The following is a 24487-nucleotide window of genomic DNA, read 5'->3' as shown; positions in this document are numbered from 1 at the left end:
GTACCACAATTCGGGTTTGTTTTGTAATCCTACACGCGAAGGACGTACATATACTAATACCACATGATAGAGATGATACTCCACATCCCCTCCACGCTGTACTAGACTACCACAAAAATATGTTTTAGAAAGCTAAGGATCACATTGCGACTGCGGCATTTCAATAGGCAACCCTTGAACCGATTCAAGGATTGAACGACTTCGGGGTTTTCGAACTTGACAATCAGTAAACGACCCAGCTGGAGTTTCTGAAGCCGCGGCAGAAAGTCTGCATCAGTCTGTCAGTCAAATTAGACCTATCCACGTACAGGACGACACGTTCTCCATCCTTCTGAAGTTTTCTATCAAGAATGAGTTTGAGTACATCATTATGTTAGAAATGTGGAGATTCTTGATGCGTACTACGTGCTCTAAATGTCTGTAAATGGTCGTCAGGACAAGGGAATATTGAGCGAACTCCTCGCGATCGGCCGGAAATGTCAGGTCGAGCCAACCTAGTATACTCACATTTTACTTCTTTATCTCACACCTCTCCCCACTTTCCCATTTGCAAAGCCCTGTGCTCATGCAGGCACAATGTTTCATTTGATATTCTGTTAGTACACATCAGCTAGCTACAGTAAATATTGTCTACCATAAGGCTTCGCCCTCAAGAAAAATAAACTGGAACAAAAAAAAACCTAGAGCAAAAGTGTTTTTCCTGATGCCATGACATTACAGTGCTCATATGTCACTTTTTTTGGCACTGAGAGGTTGGAATATAACTGTAGACACATGGTCTAAACTATGTGAGGTCATGCATTACAAGAAAACCATACAAATAGTCATGAATAGTCAAATTTGCCAAAATTTTGAATTTGGCTGGCTACACTTTGGCTTCCCACTTTTACAGAGTGTGACATTGGTTATTTTGGCAGTGCAATGACTGCAGTGTGATGCATGATGGTTGCTACCATACAGAAAGGGATAGTATAGGAGTAATGTGCATGGCAAATTAATTTAATTAATTTATAGAGTGAAGTTGCTGTTATAAAAATTTTCTATATAGGTCTGGTGGTCTAGTGGTATGATTCCTTCTTAGGGCATTTGCAGAAACCATGGAGGAGGCCCCGGGTTCGACTCCCGGCCAGACCCTATAAGACGGAGTATGATCTTTTTGTCAGGCCAACTGACGTTAAATATTGGAGGCACATAAGCTAGCGAAGAACAAGATACGCGACCGGAATCACAAATGTATTACATTACACGAAGATTAGCCCCCTCCGAAGCCAGGACGGTTTCCTCGGTGCATTCCCCGTCCTGCAAATCCAATACGGATCCCACCAAAACCTGCACCTCGAACGGGCAAGACGGGAAATTCTCCTGGGCCATGATGGTCGTTGGGCCCAGGTTCCTCCTGCGGGAAAGCACCGGGCATCCGCTGTGTACTCGTCTCCGCGTCGCTGTCATCCTGACTCTCGTCTTCAGGCTGTCAATTAACGTCACGTCAGGATCCTCGCAAGATGCAATATGACTGTACCTCTAGGTCGATGACAAGCGCGCCCATGTGCCACCCAGAGGCCGCGGCGGCGAAACAATATTTCTCACGCGCCCTCTCACCATAGTCGAACCTCACCTCCGTCGGAACCTGCACAATAGGTGGTGTATGCGCCCACTGTGAGTTGAGCGCCGCCCGAAGGCGCTGTTCGTTCTCGAAACCGCCGGGTTGGCCAGGCTCAATCTTGGTCGGGTCACCCAAACCGAGAGCGCCCTTAGAGAAGGCTCCCCAAGTCAGGAGCTTGCCGGTGGAAGTCAAGGCACCATAGTGGTAGTCCCCGAGGACGACAGAGATCACAGATCGGTATTGTAGGGCGGGCAGGATGGTGGGAATGAAGGGTGTCGCTGCATGTGGAGTCGGAGCATCGTTAATCTTGCCCAAGAGAACCACCGATTGGCTGCCGGTCGAGTACGCAACAAACGTTTGGAACTGGGCTGAGATCTACGATCGAGAAATGAGAGACGAGCGCAGATGCGAGACAGTACGAACGTGAGTTATGAGCATGATCTCGAGCGGCTCGAGGCGACTCTGCGCGTCTTTAGGTTCCCGAGGAGAAAATACCGGATGCGCTCTGATTTTTCCCAGTTCACAGAAGTGAGGTAGCTGTCAATTGCCTAATCAGAACTCCTGTACAAGACTTTAGAGCAAATGTACCCTCACATATTCCCATGCATCATGTTGAGGCGAATCTTCACCGTGCAGCATGCTATATTTAAGTACGTGTCCCTTATTCGTGAGTCCAATGACAGTGTTGTCTAAAGCGGCGATCTTGATCAACTTCGTTTCCTTGCCGAGCAGGTCTTGCGACAGACCCGTCCCAAGAAGCTGAGGAAGACTCCCCGTGGGTATGGCGGGCAATCTCGTCGGCTCTACATCTTGCATGACCCACCAGTGACAAGGTATCACGTCAGGTTCTGTGGCGGAAACTCTGGCTCTTGTCGCAGGCGATGGGCTTTGGTCAAGCTCTTCGTTCGTAGTAGCAATCACCTGTTGTGTGCGGCCATCGAATGGCCAGTACACGAGGACATCGCCAGACTGCGTGAGGACGGAGGAAAATGACCACCCGCTTTCAATTTGGAGTGGAGTGGTTTCCGGAGAGGACTTGTCCAGAAGAGGAGAGGCGATGCGGAAAGGCCTACCCCAAGAGGTGAAGATCCAGACCTGAGAGGAAGCATCTATAGCCGTACAATGTAATCTTCCGCAACTGCGGAAGCTTCAGGATCATCCGCTGTCAAGCTCCGCAAGGAATACTGACCTAATGTTACGGAATGGGACTGGAAGCTGGAGGCGCATTGGCTGCTCAGCCCTCTTGCCGGGCGAAGAATAGCCCTCACTTCGCAAGGCAAAATTAGTCCCATCAAGTGTGCCTGAGCAATGTTTCAATAGACGGATGTAAGAACGTGTTGTGTTCAATGTTTCTTACCCCAGACGTAGATATTGCCGCGAGAATCCAGGGCATGGAACGACCTGGTTGTCGGTCAGACAGAGATTAAGAGCGCATTACACATATGTTGCTTACATGCCACCAGCAACCAAGCTGATGATACGAGCACCAGGGATCTTCAAGTGGACCGGATACGGGACGCCCTCTAGGACATGAGTTTGAGGAAACTTGATCATTCCCAGTCTACCATGACTCTTCTCCCTGGTGTGATGGGATCGTTATAATCGCTGCACAACGTGAAGATGTACAGATTACATACCCCCATACATAGACTTTGGGGTTTGCGAGACGTTTGTAAAGAAACTTCCAGCCCGTGTTTCGCGCCGTCTCTGATCCAGTGAAGTTGAAGTCATCCTGGAGCTTCCTGTGCCAGAGAGTCTCATCGGATGCAAGTAAATAGAAAAGTCGACTGGTACATGACAGCCGAAAGAGGTCGGAAAGCGCCAGTAGTGGAAGGATGTTATCGAGAAAGAGTTCAACGGGAAGATCGGTGACAGGCATACTGAAAGAAACAGAAGAAACGATGTATCTGGGTTCAAGAAGGGATGAGTCCGTAGATTATAGAGTTCGGGCCTATAGTACTGCGATGTGACGCCACCGACTATTACCTTATCCGATGTCGTCATACCACAAAGATACTGCGGCCCGCAGTATGAGTGACAATACTTGTGGGAGATTCCAGGAATATTGCAAGTATCAAAGCAAGACGTACAGTTCGTTAGCAGTGATAAATACGGTGAGAGATATGAATACAGCTAAACGTCTATCCCTCCGACATCACCAGAATGCACACCTACGCAGGAGTCAACGTCGGCTACTGCAAAGGACGCGATGTGACTTACCATCCAGAGAAGCATTGACACAGATTTTCGAGAGATGTCGCTTGGATGATGAGTTTGTCTACCTGTGCAGGCACAGAGAGAACCACATCGGGGTTGAAATCGCGACCTGACGTAGCGGATTAACGGGAAATCGCACATAAAAAGCACCCGACTCACCAGTGAGCTTGTGTTGCACACGACTATACACGAACAACGCCCGCTCGTTGCGCACCTCCTGGGCTTCTGCTCTCCATTATCAGTCGACGTGTCATCAGGCGGACAGTTAAATCAATGTACCTTTGAAAATATCATTTTCATCTGCCTTCAATTTCCGTATCGGACCTTGAGGGTAAGCAGACACGCGAGCGAGCTGTTCGCGCCCGGCATCTGTACTAGCACCTAGCAGCAAATTCAATTTGAGTTCACGCGCGAGTTCACAGAGCATACCTTCAGGCCGTCGGGCGTCGACATCGGTTTGCATCAACCGCCAATTGATGAGAGGATCATACACGAAGGCCTCAAGCACGGCCATGAGGGACTCCTTGTTATCTCGAAGGACCTTCATGCTGATTTCGCAAGTATGTCTGAAGCTGCCCTCGATGCCGCTGACCTATTGGAAGGACCCTTCAACATACACCACAGTTGACGGACCATCGGACACACCTCCATCGCATGCGTGAGCATCCTCGTTAATCGGAAAGGAATCTTCTCAGGGAACTTGTCGCGGTGCATAGCCACCTCGAAACAGTCCCCGAAGTCGATGTGCACTACCTTGCCCGTGTTCCGTTCCAGCATCAAGTTGGAAGGGTGGCGATCACCCAAACCCAGGATGTGACCCACCATACTGTTGACAGCCAGAGATCTTGTGTACGTCGCGCGACGTTCCAACCAATGTTCTGAGTTGACGCTCTTCAACCAGAGAACTCGGTATAGATCTTGGCCGGTCGTGTTCTCCAAAGCATACTCGAAGACCTCTATTTTCTGCAGGAGAATCAGGTTCTCGTAGTCCGGTGCCATCTGCAAGACATGCGATCAGCTATAATTCATGAATAGTAACGGGCTGGAATCACCTGTAGCATCAAACGATACTCAATGTTCAACAAGATCTTCCTTGAGTCGCGATAGTCTCGGACAAGTACGTGCATAGTATCACTGTCCTGCACCCAACCAAGTAGACCGGCATTTGGAGCCAATGGAATGACCGGGTATCGCTGAATGTTCAGATGTCTCTTGAAGCAATCCGTGTCTACCGAGAGCAAATTGTTGACCAGGCTGAACAACTGCATGACACGCTCATCCTGCCGCAAGTCCTCGTGACCTGCAGGGATGCTCTGAGCGATGATCTGCAACGAGTTAGAAAACCGACAAACCTTTCAAGAGGTAGTGGTAGTCCTTGCCGTCACTACCTTTCAGCGATAGCCGACGTGGTCGCTGCTTGGACGTGATGACCGTCAATTTCGTGGCGAAGCTAGCGATCTTGATAACCGGCTTTCCACTTTGATAGATTCCTGCAGTCGTGATGAATGGATGTCGAACATAGCATACGCTATGGAGGAACGAAGAAGACACACCTGGCACCGCGAGTTCTAGGTTGCGTGCCTTGAGAAGCTCGGGGGAAACATATTGCAAATCTAACGTTGTCAACTGTGGTAGTTGTTTCTCAATCTTCTTGAAAACCTGGTCGGGGACGTTAGCCGAGAACAGGTCTGGTACTCAAATTTGACCTACTCCATAGTAAATTTCCCAAGCCTTCTCCAGATCCCTGTTCTCACCGTATACTCGGTACCGCTTGCAAGCTTCCCGCGCTTCGTGCAGATCTCTTCCAAAGACCTGCGCGAATGACGTTTCCCGAGCTGTTTTAGGACCCTGCGAAACACATTAACTGAGAAACGTAACGTCAAATCACGAAACCTACAGCCTCCAGCATGTCATGTAATGGCTCCAAGAACGCGATCATGCCTTCAGGATTCTTGTCAGTGAAGTAGAGTCGCGAAGCTTCTTCAAGCCCTTCGTGCCAGAGTTCGTGCCAGATGATGGCCACCCTGATGAGTTCGTGGCTCACGAGTAGCGCCTGCCAACCGGAGATCAGTATGACACCGGGAGCCGTACAACGAAACAGACCTGAGCCACAATAATTGGACTATGTTCTCTCATCCGATCCATGATCGCAAGAGCAGCGCTCTTTCGAGAAGCGCTAGAAGATTTCGAAGCGACAGTGAGGGGGTAGACGAGAGCTTGAGGATGGTGTCTGCCAACGTCGCTGAGTAAATTGTTGATGTTGCGACGAATGTTGGCGTTGGGCGTTTGAATCCGAGCGATGATCTGCAATCTCGTTGATATCTAGATGGTCCACTTTAAAGGTGACACATACCTGAGGGATCACCTCGAGCCAGGTATCCACCTCAACATCAGTGAAACCGCTGCTCATAGCATGACTGACTTCCTCTTGTGCGCCATATTTGAACCACAAGGTGAGGAGTCGTAAGGTATCTTGCAAAGCATTTTCGTTCTTCAGAGAGATTGAACGGAAGAGGCCTAACCAACTAATGAGTTTCGCTGACAATGTTCCTGAGATGAGGCTTACCTTCCACAGCTTGCACAATATGCATAGCCAAATCGGGGTTCGGCAAATCTGAGGTCCTGTTCTCGCTCTGAGTTTCGAGATATCCAACGACTTCGAAGTTGGCTAGCGCCCACGTATGCCATGCTTTATACCACGTTGGATCATAGTATGTTGCGAGGTAATAGGAATGCAAGATGTCTTTGATATTCCTCTGTTACAAGAGTGAGCAAACGCAATTGCGCTCGAATGTATAGTGCAACGCACGGTGCTCCAGTTGTCTTTTAGAGCGACTTCCCATTCACCCTGCTTGAAGTAGCACCGTGCGAGTAGACGCGAGAGTTCATCCATCTTTTCGTCAATCTTCCGTTTCGGGACGTCCACCTGGGCGTGGCTGCCAGGTTCCGATTGCAACGCCCGAGATAGGTTGGCAGAGAACGAACGAAGGTAACTCAGGCTCTCTTCCCTCGCACCGGTAGCCCATATGAACTTCAGATGCGCATACACGACAATATGAGGCGCCTTCACATGCTGGTTCTCGCGATACGGCTGCTGCAACTGTCTACCAGTCAGTAAGCACAGTTATCTCGAGGCATGCGCCTACTCACCCTCTCCGGCGACAGAAGAGAGTTTATTGTCTTTTCTGCTAGGAACATTCGCTCGGACTTGCGACAGAGATTTGCAAATTTGATCCACATGACTGGGTCGTCATCGGGGCTCAGAACCAATGCTCGTACTTGAAGAATTCGTTGCCAAACCTCCACATCAGGTTGACAGCCTTTCAGCCTGTGCAAATGGTCAGTCGATAGGAGCGAGAAGAAGTGACAGTCAAACCTCTTCATCCAAGTTCTCCTCATCGCCTGCTGACGCTCTGGCTGATCGGCATACTGTTTGTAAGTAATGATCTCTTCGAGCTCAGACAGCATCTGCGCGCGGACCATCGTACTACATATATCGTTCATTACCATCCGGATAGTATCTTTGAAATCAGACTCACTTGTACGATCGCCCATAGCTCTCACCAACCAGGGAGGTGAACTCTGGATCCAACATGTCACGAGCTTTGGCTATCTGTGTCATAGCCTTGGGGAACTGGTTCTGATGAACAGACAAAATGGCTCTGTAGAAGGGACGGTCTGCTGAATCGGGCTTCATGGTCGCGAGGTAGTCCTCCATGGAGTCCCAATCATTCAGAGACCACGCCGCAGCAGCTGCCATAGGAGCAATCTCCCTGCGATCCTCATGACTGGCTTTGGCCCAGTTCTCCTCCACTCGCTGTGCCAGCTCGTCCCATTCTCCCAGAGCGTGCAAACACTTCATTCTGCCGATAGCGATATTGAGTGAGTCGGGGTCTTCCTGAGCCTTCTCTTCGTACGTCTTGAGCGCTTCCTGCCACCTGCCGAGCCTTTCGTACCATTCCTCGTGCTTGCTGACGTCGTACTGTTCACGTGCTATCAGCAGCGTTCCCCAGGCAGCATCATGTTGCTGGAGCTTGGAATTGATCCCAATAAGAGCTTCGATAATAGTGGGTGATGTCTCGGAGAAGAAGTCCAGCTCCTTATAGTGCAAGGCTTTGGCGTATGCATGATATTTCATCGCGTACTCTCCAAGTGTCCGATTCTCAATCGGTAAGGCCTTGTCTTCGTGCTCCATAAATTCAGCCAAATTCAGGAGGCGATGCACCAGATCGGAAGGTGCTAGACTTGAAGTGATTGCGAATTCAATTGAGCGCACGAGATCCTCCTGCGAAAATAAGAAGGTCAGCGCGCAGGAGCGAGGTCGATAAAGCTACGGTGAGGACCTGATACTGGTCGTAGAGCTCTCCCCAGCAAGAAATGAACGCAGCATTGAAGAGTTCTTTGGCAAGCGGTGGATGAACATCAACGAGACTCATGCAAGCTCGCAGAGCATGAGACGGTGATTCTTTCATGAACTCCACGGACAATCTGTGGATCCACTCCATCCAGTCATCCTTGGTAGAGATCTGTGATACGTCCCACGCTTGCTTGAGATGCTGTTGGTTTACAGTCATCTTAGTCGCCTCGGCGGGAGCAGAGAACTCGGGAGCCTTCGATCCATCACCCAGCCTGTGAAAGGTATGTTACAATCGGTGAGATGAGATTCAACATGGATAACAAACAATAACTCGGAGGCACCGGCTTCCTGTGGCAACCGCTCTCCATTGAGAAGTTTCGTGATTAGACTCTCGTACTTGGGATGGGTTAATCTGTTGCGATTCAGACACTGGCAGAAAATGAGAACACGACCGACATTGAAGCAAAATATACATTACCTTGTTCACAGTAGGAATGAAGATGGCATAGTCAGGACCGAGTTGAATAACCAAAGAACACAAGGTATCCATAACAGTCATCCTTAACTCGTTATTGGAATGTCCCAGTACACGGACCAGTGGATGTATGATTCGAGATGCGTGATCAGAGAAATTGACTCTCCTAGAAAGCCCATCTATTGTTTGTACCGCGCTCTTACGAAGTGCGGTAGGTGCGTCAGGCCTCTCATAAGTCTTGACAATAATTGGGATGACAAGCTGAAGATATTCTTCGATGTTGGCACCGAATGTGAGAAACGCATCGAAGATCTTGATCTGCGTGTTCGTAGTCTTGTCATTGAGCTCGCCTTCGAATACCTTGAGCATGAGAGGCAGGATGGTCGGTAAGAATGGTTTGAATTCGGCATCGAGCGCCTTCCCAAGGGCTTCAACCAGTGATACCAGTGTCAGTTGCAGTGAGACGTTCTCCCACAACTCGTTGATCAAGCCAAAAACTTCGGGCATGAAATTGCGTACATGCTGCTTGATAATGCTTACCAAGATAGCAAGCTGTTCCAGGTGGAATACTTGTAAACGAGCGGTAGACGTGCGTGCGACAGCAGTAAACGCTGGTATAATCTAAAAGAAGTTAGATCGTCATGAAGACAGGCAGTGAAGTAACTAACCTGCGGAAGGAATGTCACACATTTCAAACCCTGAGTTTTGAAGATAGACATGATTGCTTCGATAACTTTGTGGTGTTGACCGCTGATGGACTGGTCCTTCAGAATGTCAAGCAGCGCATTTATAGCCACAGTCTGATAGTAGTCATCCGATGTTGCTGAGGTGCTGTTATAGTTTCTGGGCGCGGAGTTCGCCAGACTTGAAGTCAATTCACTGGTAGTCTCCTCTTCCGGCTTGGTCTACAAGGGCAAGTGATGAGCCTATCACTCGAAAATAGAAGGAGTATAAACTGACCTTACGCCTGTATGGATCCAGAGCACCGAGAATGCCTAGAACCTTGATGACCTCCCGTTTCACGGATGGTTTGGACTCTGTTCGCAGTATCCTGGTCAAGATCTGGAGTAGCTGAGGGTAGTCGACGAGCGGCATAACGACATATCCTGTACTGGAGCACATCTGACCCAATGTGTGAAGTGCTGCATCTCGTTTAGGCTGCGACGGGTCTGCCAGTCTTGCGATGATTACTTGCATTAGATCTGGAACGTGAGGCATCACATCTTCTCCTCCAACGCGAGACAATTCGCCAAGACACGCGAGGACATTGGCAGCTACCGTTGAATTATTGTCGTTGGCCTTTGGAAGTAGCACGCGCAGCATTGGAATTGCATATGGTTTGATAAGTCGCTGAGTCGCGCTGACGAGAAGGGTCAATAAGCGTGTGCAATCTTCTCTGCTGCGTCTGAAAGGACATGTCAGCGAAAAGCTGACGAAGTTCAAGGTTTAACATACGTGACAGTGGAATACTCAAGCTCGGTCAGGAGTTGTATAAGGGTCTTCCTAAGTGACGGCATGACGTATGCCGGATTGTGTAGAGCTAGGCGGCCGATCAGACCAACGGCAATCACGCGATTATCGAAGTCCTCGTCATTTATGGCGATGAAAAGGGACCGTACGTTCTCAGCCTGAGCAAGATGCTTGTCAAATCGTTCGTGTAGCGACGACAATACAGTCCGCCTGATCGAAGAATCTGAGGAAAACCATTTAGACTGAGTGCAACGAATGCTGAAGGAAAATACCTGGATCCGCGATTCCGACAGTGAGAAGCTTGTCGATCACGTCACTAATGATCTCAATCGAGTGGTTACTAGCTTGATAACAGATAGGGTCCCGAATGAAAAGGCGACAACAGGTCTCTGCGGCGGCGCGCCTCACTTCGGGGAAATCGGAGTCAAGGTACGGCAAGGCACAATCACGAACGAACTCGTTCAGTATATGTCCTATACAACGTCAGGAAAGGTTACATGCTGCAGATACCCGCTTACCACTGAAGTCAAATTCGCCCAGCGTCGTCAGCGCCAATGTGACGAGCTCAGCATTCTTATTGTCGGCACTCGTAGCCTGTCATGGTAAATTAGGCTTGTGGCTTAACAGATGCCAGAGTAAGCAACTCGCCTCTGAGAGTGTGTAATCTCTGTTTGGTGCTGCAGGCTCGCCGCGAAGCAGAGAAGAAGGCGCTCCCAGTGGTTTGTAAGGCTGCCCGGACAAAATTTGTGATAGGAGGTCCAACAAACGATCTAACGCATTCACGTGAACGGACGTTCAGGTAAAGAGGCCTTAAAGGTTCTACCTTGAATAGTTTTGAGCAACGGAGGAATGTGACATGCAATATTCATCAGAGCTTGCCGCAAGGGTTCAGTGAGTCCACAAGCAAACATTAAATCTAGTTGGTCGTGCAAAAGCTTGGTCAGATTTGGACCGACCGCCGACGCGAGCATGCCGACGCATTGAAAGATTGGTTCTTCTGAGGGCGCGTTCTTTTTACTAGGTGAATGAGGTGAGCGAGAGTCAACTAAAAGGAGAGGTAAGAAATCACCCTCGCATCTGCAATCCCTGCTTGATGTGGGTCATGATCGAGTCCAGAAAGGACTTCATTTCACTACCCACAGCCATCGCGACATGGCCAATAGCGATAAACGCTTGAATTCGCTGTTAGTACTTGGGCTGCTTGCAACGTGGACACCACAGGCGTACCAAACGATCTTTCATTTGGTTTATCTAATTGTGTCAGTAGATGGGCCATAGCTCTGTGTAGATGGTGTTCTGTGAATGTCTGCGTGTCGTAGACAGCGAGCGTTGGAATCAAGGTAATAACCATCTTGCGCACGAGCGCGTCGCGATGAGTCTTAAAAGACAGTATTTGCTCAGCGGCGTCAAGGAAGTTCTCTTTCATGAACTGAATAAATTGTGAGAGAAAGGTATTGCGGATAGTACATATAATGCTGACCATGCCCCCATGCAGAAACAGCTCTCGGTACGTTAGCAAGGACCCATGTATGACCTCCGGTGCCGCCATCTTTAAACCCAATTGTGCATCTTGCAAGATTCTCAACAAGACCGGGCTCCGGATCTGTCGATCTCGCTGCGTTATGATCTCCAGACAGGCGGCCAATAGTTCAGCTGCACTCTCTCTGACGATCACACGAGCGTCACGCAGCGGAACCAGAATATTGTCGAAGACCAAGCTGATGTGAGAGTGGAAAAATGTCGGGCTGTTGCGTGCCAGTTCCTTTAAGATGAGAACACCTGCGTATCGGCCTGGTTCTTGTTTGTCAGCTTGCAGGAGCTTGATGGCGGCTTGTACTTCGAAGTCCATGAAACGTTCGCCAAACTCTGGCCCTCCGACTGCAGCAATCTTGCCAAGAGTCTTCGAGGCTGCCAGCATCACGTTGATGTCGGGATTGGGAAGGAGAGTTTTCACATAGTTGTAAAATCGATAGAGCTTCAGCTTGGACTCTATCGTCCCTTCTGCTTCTGCCTTGAGCAGGTGGTCTGGAAACCGTCGGTACGTGCCACACTATAAGATGACGTCTGGCACACACCGATCGCCAGTACACCTCCCAACTTTTCGACATTGGTCTGACTATGGACGAGATCGAACAGTCTCCGGTTGATCGTGTCTTCCCACAGCTTCGCCACAGCTTCTGACGACATTTCCGGAACCGAGGTGGCTACCTACAGAGAATATGAAAAGAGCGTTATGCCATAAGCTGAAAGGACGCACGTAACGCTCGAGTTCTATAGCGGATTGCACTCGAACGTCATGATTCTTGTTCTTCAATCCCTGGAATATCTCGTCCAAGGCATCAGTCTGAGGTAAAGGGGGAGTCGAAGACATATGTGGAAAGCAACTACTGTAGCACCATCCACGGCTGGGGCTGTGGCAAAGAGCAAGCGGTCAAAGGCTGAGGGACGAATAAGGCAACCAATCACAGGTCTCGGTCGAGTCATGGCAAGGAATTTCGCGCGATCAATACTTTTTAGCTTGTTCACCCACCGAAACGTTCAGGGAACGGAAATCCCAGCAGACGCATACGCAAACGCCGAGCAATGTGCATCAAGTGATCATTTTTCTTGCTCGTTGCTACCGAGAACGAGCAGGACTCCAGCACCGTCGTTAACTTACTCCTCTCGCACCAGAACCCTGCAGTCTGCGTGTCGTTCCTTCGTCGGTGCCCCTTGCTGTGTCCGCCCCTGTACCTTTCGTCGTTGCAAGCCCGTCTTTCACAAGAAGCATGGCCCAGTATTTTTTACAGAAAACTCTCCAGAAAGGGTTAAAGTAAAGCACACAGAAAAACTGTGGAAAAAGAATAAAGTATTTCTTCAGGAGAAACTGTGATTCTCAGCTGCTGATTGGACAATCACAGTATTTCCCACAAAAATTCATTATGGTTTCTTCAAAGTTTTTTCTCGTGCTTTACTTTATGAATTTTTTCAGGGTATTTCCCTGAGAAATACTTGGCTATGTGTGTTGTGTTTTTCTGATTAAGAGTCCATACATCAGGGCCTGCAGTGCTCGCTCTGTCAACCCTGTCATGCCCGCACTCTCACACCATCCAACAAATTTGTGTATGTGCACTCAACATATTCTTGCTCATCCACTCTGTGCATGCCTTCATTGGGTGGTTGCACTGTCTCTGCATATTTTTCCCTGTCATCTGTGATCTTGTTGTCTGGTGGAGCTCACTGTTCACACTTGTTCAATGACTTCAGTCTCTTCATGTTCCCTCTATGTATATGTTATTCATGCATTTCTCATCTGCATTTCCTCTTCTTAGTGAGCCTCCTCTGTTTGCATCTGCTACAATTCATATGCTCCTATCACCCATCATTTCAGCTCTTTTCTTTATTACCTTGCTTGTGAGGTCTTTCCACCCACTTAAATGTTACACTTTTTGTTGCTTCAGCCCAGCTGATGTTCAGTCTGTTCACTCAGATTTGTAAGCACTGAATGTGGGCATAGTTGTGCTATGTGTTTGCTGTACTGTCTGTTGTTTTCTTTCTGTCATAGTAATTGCTTCTTCTATGGCATTGCTGATTGATTCTGTTACAACCTACTTATAACTGTGGTTTGGTCTGCATATTCAATGTATGACTCACAGCCTTTGCAGTCTACTCAAGTCTTACTCTTGCTTTTATGCTTGTTGTTGAAAACTGTTGTTCTGTGCAAGAATTATGTAGTTGCTGTTGACATTCTCATACTGTATGAATTCTCTACCAAACAGGCTGCTTACATTGCAAAACAATGGATTTCTTCACCAAACATTGTGGTTGAGGGTTTTGTCCCACTTTCATATACAGCATTGAAGCTTCCTGATATCACATGTATTCTGTCATCCTTCAGTGATATTATAACACAATCCATTTCTTATTACTAAAGTTCATGCAAGCAAGGCCATCATCAACATCAGGCAGCATTTGCCTAGTATTTTATCTATTCTCTTATGTGTGTCTCTCATATCTTGTTGAACATGTATTTCAGCATGTTTGATCTCTACAATGCACTTTTCTTCATAATAATCTGACCCTTCCTCAAATTGAATAGTGCCATATGATCTCCAAGATCATTTTGATCTGTCAGTTTAGGGTTGAAATTGGTCAGATTGGTTTTTGATGATTTTCATCAATGCCAATAAATGTGCCAATCAAATACACTACAGTCTTTTACCGGTCCTTGAGACACCTAAATTTTGTCAAGTCTCGGAGTTTCTCTCGAGGATATTCTGTCTCAATCGTTGTCATGTCCTACCTGGAGGTATATGTGATAGATCATGAGGATTTGCAGGATATCAAAAGTGATCAGTGTCAAAATTTGTTATCAGTGCACAAACACATCCTTGAGATGGTGTCACATCATGGTGTGCTCCTGCCCGATATAGCAGGATTTGACCTATCTAATCGTGCATCTCCTTGTCCTCTTGCACATCCTCTGAGATTGATGGTGCTAAAAGTGTGATTTTGTGACACTGCGCACCTGATAAGAAATGTCTCAGACAGCCTCTTAGTGCACTGTGGACAAGTTCTTGAACCAATCTGTGTGGAAAATAGCTGATCATGAAGCTGAAAGGTATATTAATGTTTTCCTCAGCAAAAATATGGTGGCAGGTATTCTTGTTTATTGTAGATCTTGCTATGAAAATTCAGTTTTGGCCCAAATACCTATATTTTGTAGGATCAGAAGGTATCCACTTCACTACACCCACTTCACAGCTTGCAGTAGTAGTATACATAGTACTGGAATATACTGCCAAAAACTCCGGAGGAAAAAATTAAGAATTAAGTGAGAAAAAGCTGAACATCTCAAGGACCAGTAGTGTCTCAAGGACCAGTAAATGACTGTATAATGAATTGGAAGATGTTATGTTTGGGTGAAATCAGAGCAGTGTCTCTAGAGGACTACTAGATATAACAGACATAAGGTAAGTCTATTGAAAGTCTGCTAGGTGAAACTCACCTAGACAATGGTTTTTGACAGCCTCTCTCTCGCACCATGATTCTCATGCAAAGCATCCACTACTTTCTGCAGCTGAGCAGAAATGGTTGCATCACCACCGTTGACTGCACTGTTGCGATCCTGAAAGTGTGCCAGGAAGTTATGCACACGAGCTTGTGCGGCATACGAAGAAACTCCTCTTGATTGAATCACCTGGATGCGAAGTGGAGGTGCAGTCGCAGCATCCATGATCTTGATAATGCTGACTGTATCTTAGGGTCCTGTGCAGATGCTCATTCTCAGTTACAATAGTAGGAGGAATACATCGAAATTTACGATCTGAGGTACCAAGACCACACTACCAGAGTTTGCGACCGTTCGTGGTAGGATGTAGCACACACAAAAAGATGCCTGCATGCCAGTCAGTATCCTCAACATGCAGTATCGATATCAATGGTGCTCACTGTCTGTTCTTGGGGCGTTTGCCGAGACGGAAATGGCAGGTCCTGCAATTGGACGGAGTTGAAATGGTGGTCAAACTCACGCTGCCACGCTGCAAGTACTGTCTGGTCATGAAGCTTTGAAGAGTCAAGATAAACGTCCTGTACACACGAAAAAGCAGCTGGATTACATCGATCGCTGGAGCGCAGACCCTCAAAATGCGGAGGAAAAGAACGGTGTTCGGTCAGGGCCGCGGGCCGGTTCTGGGCGCGTATATATAAATCGTACCACTGTCTGCTTTGTGGGAGTGCACACTCGCATCTGTGTCACCACGTCCCAACGTCCTAGGGCACTCTTTTCAGCTCATTGGTATCGTACCAGTCATTGTATAAATATGGGTGCTCTTTCCATGCTGGCGCTGCTTGTTACCCATCCCTTCGAATTCCGCACTCTCCTTCAGTACAAACTATGGCACGAAGGGACGCGTGACATTACTGCACCCAATCAGCTCAAGCACTCAGGATGGGACCGCCAGAGTATGAGGAGGTGTTGGGAGTTCCTCGACGATACCAGCAGGAGCTTCGCTGGCGTTATTAAGGAGCTGGACGGGGATTTGGCCAGGGTGGTGAGTTCGCATACGCCATGACGAGTGCTACCATTGTCTTGCATTTTTCTCCGGACGAGTATGTGACACTTCTGTCGCCATTAACGAGTTGCGTGTACTTATCGCTGCGCAACGAGTTCTCCTGGGATGGATGCATCTGGTCCCGCATCATGAAAAGGGATCCGCATGCTGATTGCATATTTCTCATCAGATATGTCTGTTTTATCTTGTTTTACGCGCCCTCGATACTATTGAGGACGACATGACTTTACTGGATGAAACGAAGCAGCCATTACTCCGTACCTTTCACGTCGTCGCTATGAAACCTGGGTGGACATTCACACAGAATGGCCCAGGGGAGAAGGACAGGCAGGTGCTGGTTGAGTTCAATGTCGTCAGTGATGAGCTTAATCTCGTCGAGGAGAGGTTCGCAACATGTGATGACCGATATGTACCTGTCGACTAACCTCCGCTCAGATATCGGAATGTCATTGTTGATACCACAAAAAAGATGGGCATTGGCATGGCCGACTACGCTCATAGAGCGGTTCTAACGCAACCGATCTACTTGGAGACCATTGCTGACTACGACCTTTACTGCCATTTCGTCGCCGGTATTGTCGGTGAAGGACTGACGCGTTTGTGGTCTGCGTCCGGCAAGGAGGTTGCATGGCTGGGCGAGCAGCTTGAACTGGCGAATTCCATGGGTCTAATGCTGCAAAAGACAAACATTATCCGTGACTACCGCGAGGACGTCGAGGAGCGGCGGTATTTCTGGCCACGCGAAATTTGGGGCCGAGAGATCTATGGTACTGCCTGCGGACGGCCCGCGTTCAAGGATATGGAAGACATGTACAAGCCTGGCAACGAGCAACAGGCGCTGTGGGCTCTCAGTGGAATGGTTGTAGACGTACTAGGGCATGCAGTCGACTCGCTCGACTACCTACGCTTGCTGAAGACGCAGACTGTTTTTAACTTCTGCGCAATTCCGCAAACCATGGCTATCGCTACGCTTGGTCTCTGTTTCATGAACTATGACATGTTCCAGAGAAATATCAAAATCCGCAGAGCTGAAGCCGCATCTGTAAGTCGCTTTTTCGTTTCCGGCTGTGTGCGCTAATTCCACAGCTTGTGTAGTTGATCATGCGGTCGTCCAATCCCCGCGATGTGGCATACATATTCCGGGATTATGCACGCAGAATTCACCAGAAGGCTATCCCAGAAGACCCCAGCTTCCTCCAATTGTCTATCGCCTGTGGCAAGGTATGATCTCCCTTGTAATATGGACCTCGGGTCAAATAACCTTATCCTTTCGCTAGATTGAGCAGTGGTGCGAGCATTACTATCCTTCCTTCGTCCAAATGAGACCCAGTGGCCAAACGTTCGACTCCTCGGACGCCCGTTATCGGATTATGGAGGCGGCCCAAAAACGTGACAAGGAGATGCAGATACAGAAGCGCGTGCAAGAGATTAGTGGGAAGACCGGTGTCAACCTCCACAATCAAAGGCCCCCTCAAGAGCTGCCCACCTGGGAATTGGTCATGCTCATTGGAGCGGTATTCGCTCTCATCATTGCAGTTGGCGTGGGTGGCTTCTTCCTCCTTGTCAAGTTTATAGGACAGGAATGAACGGACATCGAGCGGCTGCCCCTTCCCTCATATCGGATCCCGTACGAGATACCCTAGGCTGTATATTACTCATGTCTGTACACTACTAGTGTGCCATCCATATGCTTCGCCGCTGGATTGTCACAGTACTACATGGATAGAAAAACTAACCCAGTGGTTACTCGTCACAGAACTTGACCACTCCTGGCCTACTTCTTGCGTTTCGAAGCTGCGGAACGAGAACCTAAGTAAGATGACGGGACTGAGAATGCATGGAAACGTGCCTGACGGTTTCGAGTTCACAGGTGCCTTTCTCTTCTGTCCCGCCTTTGCGGTTGCTTTTTCCTCTTCGACGGCCTTCCCCTTGAACTTGCCAGCTCTCTTTGCACCGCCCTTCTCTGTAGCGCCAATCAAGGCCTTCTCGCACTCAGGGCAGAACCACTCGCCGTCCGGTATCGCATCCAACGGAGGATCAAGACAATTCAGATGATAGGGATGGTCACACTGGGATTCTTGTCAGCACTGACAAAGAGCCTAGTACGGATATACCGGACCTTGTCACATTCCAACGGTGCATCGTCATCTCCATTATCCTTGTTGCAGAGGACGCACAACTCAGGTGCGTCGACGTCGACAGGATGCCTCGGTAAGTTGGACATCTTCTCATTCGGCCCCGCAAGGAAGAAAGTTGTATTTTGGCCCGCAGCAATCCTAAAGGGTCATGTCGTCAATGATGAGAACATGAGCACGGTATCTGCAGTCATGACACACTGGAAGACATCGATTCCAATGAGAGGCTGATGCCGTGTAGGTTTCGTCTGACTCTTCGGTTCGTTCGGTCCCAAACCCAGTTCGCCTGCGACGTGGAAATGAGTTGGCTGCTTATCGGGAGGAAAACAGAGCGATCTACCATTTGCTGCACCTTGTCCAAAGGCTATGGTCATCACACTACCATCGTCATCCGGAGCAAGCGCCCAATGCGTCACGCCTCCACAACTGGCGTAGGTAATCTTACAACCCCTAAGATACAGAGAGAAAATAGTTCAGTAACATTATGACGATAGTTCAGTAGCACTGACATTATATCCTGCAAATAGCGGAACGAGGAATAAGGCTGTCCGGAAGAGCCTGTGAAGGCCATGAACTCGGCACACTCGTCACTAACAAGAAACGGGCGTACCGTCTCCAGTGTTCTTCCACTGAAATATGAGAGCATGAGATTCCCCGTACCAAGAAGGACACTTTCGGACGCACCTTGCCGGCCATCCAATACATTCTCTGCTTGTCGATGACAACTGTGTTGGAGGGGCCAGCAATAACATCTGCCCCCATTGACATCTCGCTCGGCCCTGCAAACTAGACAAACGCGTTAGAACCCCGCCGTTGAAAGTTTGCCCGGTGTACTACCTGAGGTACAATCTTTGGAATAAGCACGTCTTGTTGGTTCCCCAGCCCAAGGCGGCAGTAGCCGTTGTATCCCCAAACATGTACCAGTCTAAATCGAGACGTTGGTGTTGAGCATATACTTGAGGACGAGCACGAACCCTTCAGAGTCAAGCGCCACACTATGTTGTTGACCGCATGCAATCTTTACAATCTTGCAGTCCTCTAGACCTTTGACCAGGACTGGATGCCGATCAGCATCAACCACAGAAGGGCAGCGTAGGTGCCGGGGTGAACATACTTGGTTCGTGTTCAACGTCAAAGGCTACCTTGCCTGCTGTTACGATATGCTCTCCTGTCTTTCCATTCCCCAACTGACCTTTCTCTCCACTGCCAAAAGAGTACACTGTAGAGTGTGGACATGAAGGCAATCCACCGTCAGCATGGTCCACAATTTACACTCACCTCTGCCACCCTGGGTAAGAACAATGGAAAATGTTACTCCCGCTGCTGCCGCAACCACATGCTCCTTGACACTAAGATGTTTCGGCCAGTGAACAAGCTTAAACGAGGCAACTTCTGGGCAAACGGGATGACCACACTGGCAGAAGACGATGAGAATGCGAGTAATACCACGTCAGTAGCATCACATACTTGTCCCATGTTATTTGCACCTGCAGTCCACAATTGGCCATCGCTCCCAACCAACAACGTGTGGTTCTTTCCACATCCTGCATAAACGAAACGTGTTCCCTTAGGAGCACCGAGCTCGTGGGGAGTCAAGCGGAGAGGTTCGTTTTCTGAGATTACATCGACACCCGCCACGGCCAAAGCAGAGCGCTCGTTGCGTCCAAACAACCATGCAACTCCGTCGATATCTAGAGCGACAACGTGACACCCCACACAGGAGGTATGTATAGATACTACCTTGACGTTGCTGAGGGAGCGCAGGATATGAGGCTCGAGTAGGTCAGGGCCGCTGCGAATGAATTCAAGCTCTCAATTAGTCTGTATTCCGAAATAACATCGCAGAGAAACCAACGGGACACTGGTGTCGTCCTGCACTTTCTTGCTTCCTCCTGCGCGGTCTTTGCGACCTAGTTTGGGCCTAATGACATTGCATTGTGAAATATGAAGTTAGAGTGGTGGTCGGGAGCCCGCCCTACGCGCGCGGGCACGAGCTTGCAACCACCCACCAGTCTGTACCGCCGCAGATCAGAACTACGGCAGCGAGTAATAGAGTTTTTAGCTATATTCTGGAGTACATGTGAATTCAATACCTCTACCCCATTGTATTTCATGTTGAGAGTTGTAATTAGCGTTGGTGGATTCTCTGTTTGGATCTGAAGGACCTTCCGACATGTTGACAATGATGGGCGGTGAGCAAGTTCGGATTCGCCGGAAGTAGTAGCGAAACCCATTACGGAACTCTGTATATTGTACTACGGAGGACATGGATTTTATACATAAATTGCAGGGTAAACAAGGGAGTAATCACTGTCATCAGTTTGCCCGCCGTAATCCTCTCAATGCTTATTTAGAGAAACACTCGAAGATGATGCACCCAAGATGCACCAGAGAGACCGGCACTCTTGAGCTGAGCACAGAATAAGAAGCTTCATTCGTCGACTACTAGCAAGGACCACCGCAGGGAAAATGCCCACGCACAGGTCACCTAGATGACGCAGTGAACAATTATCATCGTGGCGCCCCTGAAAACATGGCGAACAATTAGATCGTTGGATGATAGCACAGTCCAGATGTTTAACTTAGCACTCACTGTATACGAGTAATTGCGCATGTACCCGGTCGTTTTACACTCTGCACCGATAAGACAGGATGGGTTCTGCTAAAGGCAAATACATGTGCCTCGTAAACGGCACATTTTTCCTGGTCAAAGACAGAAAACGATACTCACGACGCAGGTGCTAATTGCATCGACTTGCAACCGACGTATAGTAAGTAAACATAGAAGAACAACCTGAAGCTGACGAGGTTTTTGTTATGAATGGAGAACCCTGGACGTACCGCAGCGACACTCGCACGCACACTGCACTACCGATGTCAAACCAGACGAGGATATTGGGCTCTGAGAATGGAGATGTGGGGTCAGGACTTCAAACCTCCAACTACGCTGATTCTCCCGGACTTAAAAGACTGCATAGACGTGACGTGTGCAGTAGCCGTATGTACCTGTGTAGTGTCTGCGAAAGTAGCGACGAAGAAGGGTTAAGAAGAGACAGGTCCACGGCACGAGCTCATTGGCAGCTGAGGTCTCCTACGACGGGCTGTGGATTACAGACATGGTATTTGTCTGAACCAACATCAACGCACTGGCGACGAAGGGTTATTACGTAACACTATCTCCGATCATCTTCCATGTATGGCAATTGCTAGTCGGTCAAGGTGTGCTCTCGATGAAGAGTCGATGATTCACAGAGATCAGCCTGCGCGCGAAAGTTTGTTTTTTCCCCTTTATTTACCCTGGCACCGTAAACGCGATAAATGGCCGATCGCGGCCAGGTGGAAGTGGCGGTCCATCGATATGAAGGGCACTAGTACTATTGGACAATCAAGCGTAACGATTTGGTCAGATTCTGAGCGCTGATACATAACTCATATCAACAAGGCACAGCTCGCTGTGGATGACTAGTTTGGGACGCTCTCCATCGAGGCGTTGAATAATCAACGTGAAAATGCGGTGTCGGTCATCCTGTAAAGGTCTAGGGATCATGGATGTCTTCGCGGGTATAAACCGGCCGGTGACAATGTTCGTATTCCTCCAGTATGGCGTGGAGCACATGCTAACTTTGCACTACGGCTCTTATAGTGCGAACCAGTTGCTTCTGATCCTCTGCAAAGGGGAATCAGGTAGCTTTGCCTTGACTTGGCGTTTGAAGACTTCTTCGCTGTTTGCCGTAGACGTGCCAGGAAAACGAGCTCATGAAACTTTGGCGGTTATCAGAGCGCTCTTTGCCACATATATATCCTTTCTTTACAGGTCCGGACTTTCTCAGTCCCACGAGCACCATGGCTGCCACAGTCCCCCTGCTTAGTATCAATCTCAATCCCATCCTGGGACCGATATTTATCGGCGTAGTGTGTGCCGCTATGTAAGTTATTCATCCAACGTCGCTGAACCTACGCTTACCGTTGTCAAGGTTCCATGGATTCACAACCTTGCAGACGATCTTCTATGTAATAGCTTTTCTCGATAACAACCGCGTTCGGACTTATTCTGCTCGCAGTACATGAATTATCCAAGGGACGGTCTGTTTCTCAAGATACTCGTAAGATCTTCGCATTAAATGCCCTTTCCACTCCTTGACTAGAAGCTCAATAGGTCTTCTCCTTATGGTATGCTTCTGTGGGAAGCACCGTCGCAGTGGCCATAATCTCATGTTATTGAGTCAGGATCCTTGATACGCTCTCCCTGGCAATGATTTCGCATGGAGCTTACACCTACATGATTACTAACTTCATGAATCCGTTGGTGCTGGAGACTGTGGATTGGTAAGTCTGATGCTCTCTAGACTCCAGTTAGCAGTGCAAAAACTACGACGACGTAAACAGACGTCAATCTAAGAAGCATCTAGATTCTGGTGCTTTTGGCTCAGCTGCTCACACAATATTCTGGCTCCAGGGATTGATTGCCTTCATCGTGCATTTGTACGCGGATATTTGGCAGCTTTAACACTGATCTTGATACCTTTGTAGGTTCTTGTGCCATAGGATTTGGGGCTGTAAGACCAGTTATCATGGTCTGTGGTTATTCGTTCGCACTGAGATCTCCAACAATAGTGAACAAGAAACTTATTCCTCTTGCACTTGCACTTGTAAGTTTATAATGTTGTCTGCTATTATTATCTCTTAAGTAGTTTTCAAACAGGTGCTCCTCTCGATTTTGAGTTATGGTGTGTTTTCATCTTCGTAGCTCTGTTAGAATAATGTATCTGACGGTCACTCGTAGTGCTAGCACTATGTACGTTGCCCTTAAACCTCTCGTAACCTCCCACCGACTGAGTTGTGCCTCCAGTGGCTTCATACTATGGGTGAATAACCTGCTACCCGTGGCAGATAGGTGCTTGACCCCTCCACAGACTTCGTGATACATCAGGCGCACAGGTAGAGCTGAAATTTTCGGATTTGCACGTCAGTTCCCCCACCTAGCTTTCTTGAACATCCCATGTAACAAACAGATGCAGTGGACGGTGACTGCTGCGCTCGTAGTCTGAATAGCGGTTGATGTCTTCATCACTGCTACGCTCTGTCTGCAGCTGTACATGACCCGCACCGGAGCTAGACAGTGAGTCCTACAAAATGGGTCGTACTGAATCCTGCGATCGTTCCCTTACTTGGCAGTATGTGCGTCTCTAGGACTGACAGGATGATCGATCAGTTGATCCTGTACACCGTCACGAGTGGTCTGCTCCCTGCGTTAGTGAATTATCGGATATGTCGTTGTCACACTCCGTTAACTTCGATATTCTCAGACTTGTCAGTATAGCTTGCCTAATAGTGGTAAGATTCTAAAGGATTTGATCCGACAGTCTAGGGAGTCTGATCTCGTACCCAGAATCTCGCCGCTCCCGAGACTCTCATCCTGGAAGCTTTCAATGCCGTCTTGTCAAAAGGTTTGTCGTCTAGCATATCAACGATCACCAATAATCCTAACTGCTACCGTTGTATGTCACAGCTTACGCAAATGCGATACTGGCTACGTGAGGCCCTCCGTTGTTGTGTGAAGTCCGGCGGGAAAAGTGACCATCTGGAACAGGTTGAACAGCAGGCATTCCGTCTCGAGCCGCCCTTCAGATTCCATCCAGGACCTCACGGACTTGCAATTCCAGCATACGAAAGCCACACGCCCGAATATTAACAACAGCGAGGCAGACGGCGATTTTCGGGAATCTGATCTCTCGTCGGTAAGTCATAAGCCTGCGCTGTGATGTGGGATGTCTGAACTAACATCTTGTTCTATCAAGACCAGAATGGGCGGGGTAACCAGGGGACCACCATCACATGGTTCGTCGACGAGGATATCTATTCCGCTGCAAGGCAGTAGTAAACCCATCCTATCCGAAGGTACGTGTCTACATCTGTAGGAGGGAAATTATGCGCTGACCCCTCATGCAGTACGATGATTATTGTCACGCTATTCCGGTGCGTTGCATAGTACACTTTGTACCCCATTCTCTAGAGCTCGGCATACATTACTCCTGAGGTTCGACTTTGCTTACTTTGTACATAGTGTGTGCTTATCATTGACATAGATAGACCTCGGAAACACCGACAGCGGCACATGTCTTGGGCCGTTCACCGTTATCTGCGGAGCATGTGAGTCCTACAAAAACAGATCATTGG

General features: G+C 48.5%; 6 protein-coding genes and 1 non-coding gene across 7 annotated transcripts; 3 read left to right on the top strand and 4 right to left on the bottom strand.

Annotated features, from left to right (window-relative positions):
- The first annotated feature begins 1047 nt into the window (after positions 1-1047).
- SCP_t0905180 lies at positions 1048-1134 on the top strand. Its single transcript is given in 2 exon segments — positions 1048-1083; positions 1099-1134. It is a non-coding gene; the product is annotated as a tRNA-Pro (tRNA).
- Positions 1135-1252: 118 nt separating this feature from the next.
- On the bottom strand, positions 1253-3482 carry SCP_0905170 (RCC1/BLIP-II; the record flags this gene model as incomplete). The annotated part of the gene is made up of 8 exons (XM_027761750.1): positions 1253-1468; positions 1520-1978; positions 2027-2140; positions 2198-2741; positions 2793-2904; positions 2961-3004; positions 3057-3182; positions 3241-3482. The coding sequence occupies 8 exons, from the start codon at positions 3480-3482 to the stop codon at positions 1253-1255; spliced, it is 1857 nt and encodes a 618-aa protein (XP_027617551.1).
- Positions 3483-3758: 276 nt separating this feature from the next.
- On the bottom strand, positions 3759-12493 carry SCP_0905160 (Serine/threonine-protein kinase tor2; the record flags this gene model as incomplete). The annotated part of the gene is made up of 33 exons (XM_027761749.1): positions 3759-3774; positions 3824-3929; positions 3980-4045; positions 4100-4201; positions 4250-4412; positions 4466-4819; positions 4873-5120; positions 5173-5310; positions 5374-5479; positions 5531-5668; positions 5718-5873; positions 5924-6124; positions 6174-6337; positions 6387-6576; positions 6630-6920; positions 6971-7148; positions 7197-7307; positions 7360-8105; positions 8164-8449; positions 8503-8606; positions 8656-9273; positions 9321-9557; positions 9613-10057; positions 10108-10345; positions 10395-10595; positions 10641-10716; positions 10771-10892; positions 10946-11139; positions 11192-11294; positions 11350-11551; positions 11603-12147; positions 12198-12330; positions 12380-12493. The coding sequence occupies 33 exons, from the start codon at positions 12491-12493 to the stop codon at positions 3759-3761; spliced, it is 7092 nt and encodes a 2363-aa protein (XP_027617550.1).
- Positions 12494-15248: 2755 nt separating this feature from the next.
- Positions 15249-15662, bottom strand: SCP_0905150 (hypothetical protein; the record flags this gene model as incomplete). The annotated part of the gene is made up of 3 exons (XM_027761748.1): positions 15249-15369; positions 15425-15499; positions 15553-15662. The coding sequence occupies 3 exons, from the start codon at positions 15660-15662 to the stop codon at positions 15249-15251; spliced, it is 306 nt and encodes a 101-aa protein (XP_027617549.1).
- Positions 15663-15938: 276 nt separating this feature from the next.
- Positions 15939-17761, top strand: SCP_0905140 (Squalene synthase; the record flags this gene model as incomplete). Its single annotated transcript, XM_027761747.1, has 5 exons — positions 15939-16154; positions 16345-16559; positions 16611-17217; positions 17271-17396; positions 17453-17761. The coding sequence occupies 5 exons, from the start codon at positions 15939-15941 to the stop codon at positions 17759-17761; spliced, it is 1473 nt and encodes a 490-aa protein (XP_027617548.1).
- A 188-nt stretch (positions 17762-17949) lies between these two features.
- SCP_0905130 (predicted protein) lies at positions 17950-20485 on the bottom strand (the record flags this gene model as incomplete). The annotated part of the gene is made up of 16 exons (XM_027761746.1): positions 17950-17969; positions 18025-18244; positions 18295-18451; positions 18512-18596; positions 18651-18760; positions 18820-18868; positions 18921-18939; positions 18995-19096; positions 19148-19235; positions 19285-19366; positions 19425-19529; positions 19589-19724; positions 19778-20102; positions 20166-20231; positions 20320-20344; positions 20404-20485. The coding sequence occupies 16 exons, from the start codon at positions 20483-20485 to the stop codon at positions 17950-17952; spliced, it is 1671 nt and encodes a 556-aa protein (XP_027617547.1).
- A 1668-nt stretch (positions 20486-22153) lies between these two features.
- On the top strand, positions 22154-24267 carry SCP_0905120 (hypothetical protein; the record flags this gene model as incomplete). Its single annotated transcript, XM_027761745.1, has 20 exons — positions 22154-22236; positions 22285-22321; positions 22372-22413; positions 22467-22480; positions 22538-22636; positions 22841-22866; positions 22925-22959; positions 23013-23037; positions 23094-23105; positions 23160-23175; positions 23224-23275; positions 23329-23334; positions 23401-23429; positions 23501-23560; positions 23617-23644; positions 23700-23757; positions 23820-23844; positions 23901-24048; positions 24109-24208; positions 24260-24267. The coding sequence occupies 20 exons, from the start codon at positions 22154-22156 to the stop codon at positions 24265-24267; spliced, it is 903 nt and encodes a 300-aa protein (XP_027617546.1).
- Between the last annotated feature and the right edge of the window lie 220 nt (positions 24268-24487).

This window comes from Sparassis crispa (assembly GCF_003851025.1).
Source record: "Sparassis crispa DNA, contig_000008F, whole genome shotgun sequence".
NCBI classification, from domain to species: Eukaryota; Fungi; Basidiomycota; class Agaricomycetes; order Polyporales; family Sparassidaceae; genus Sparassis; species Sparassis crispa.
Note: the sequence above shows the minus strand (reverse complement) of the source record. Positions and strands in the feature narration are given on the sequence as shown.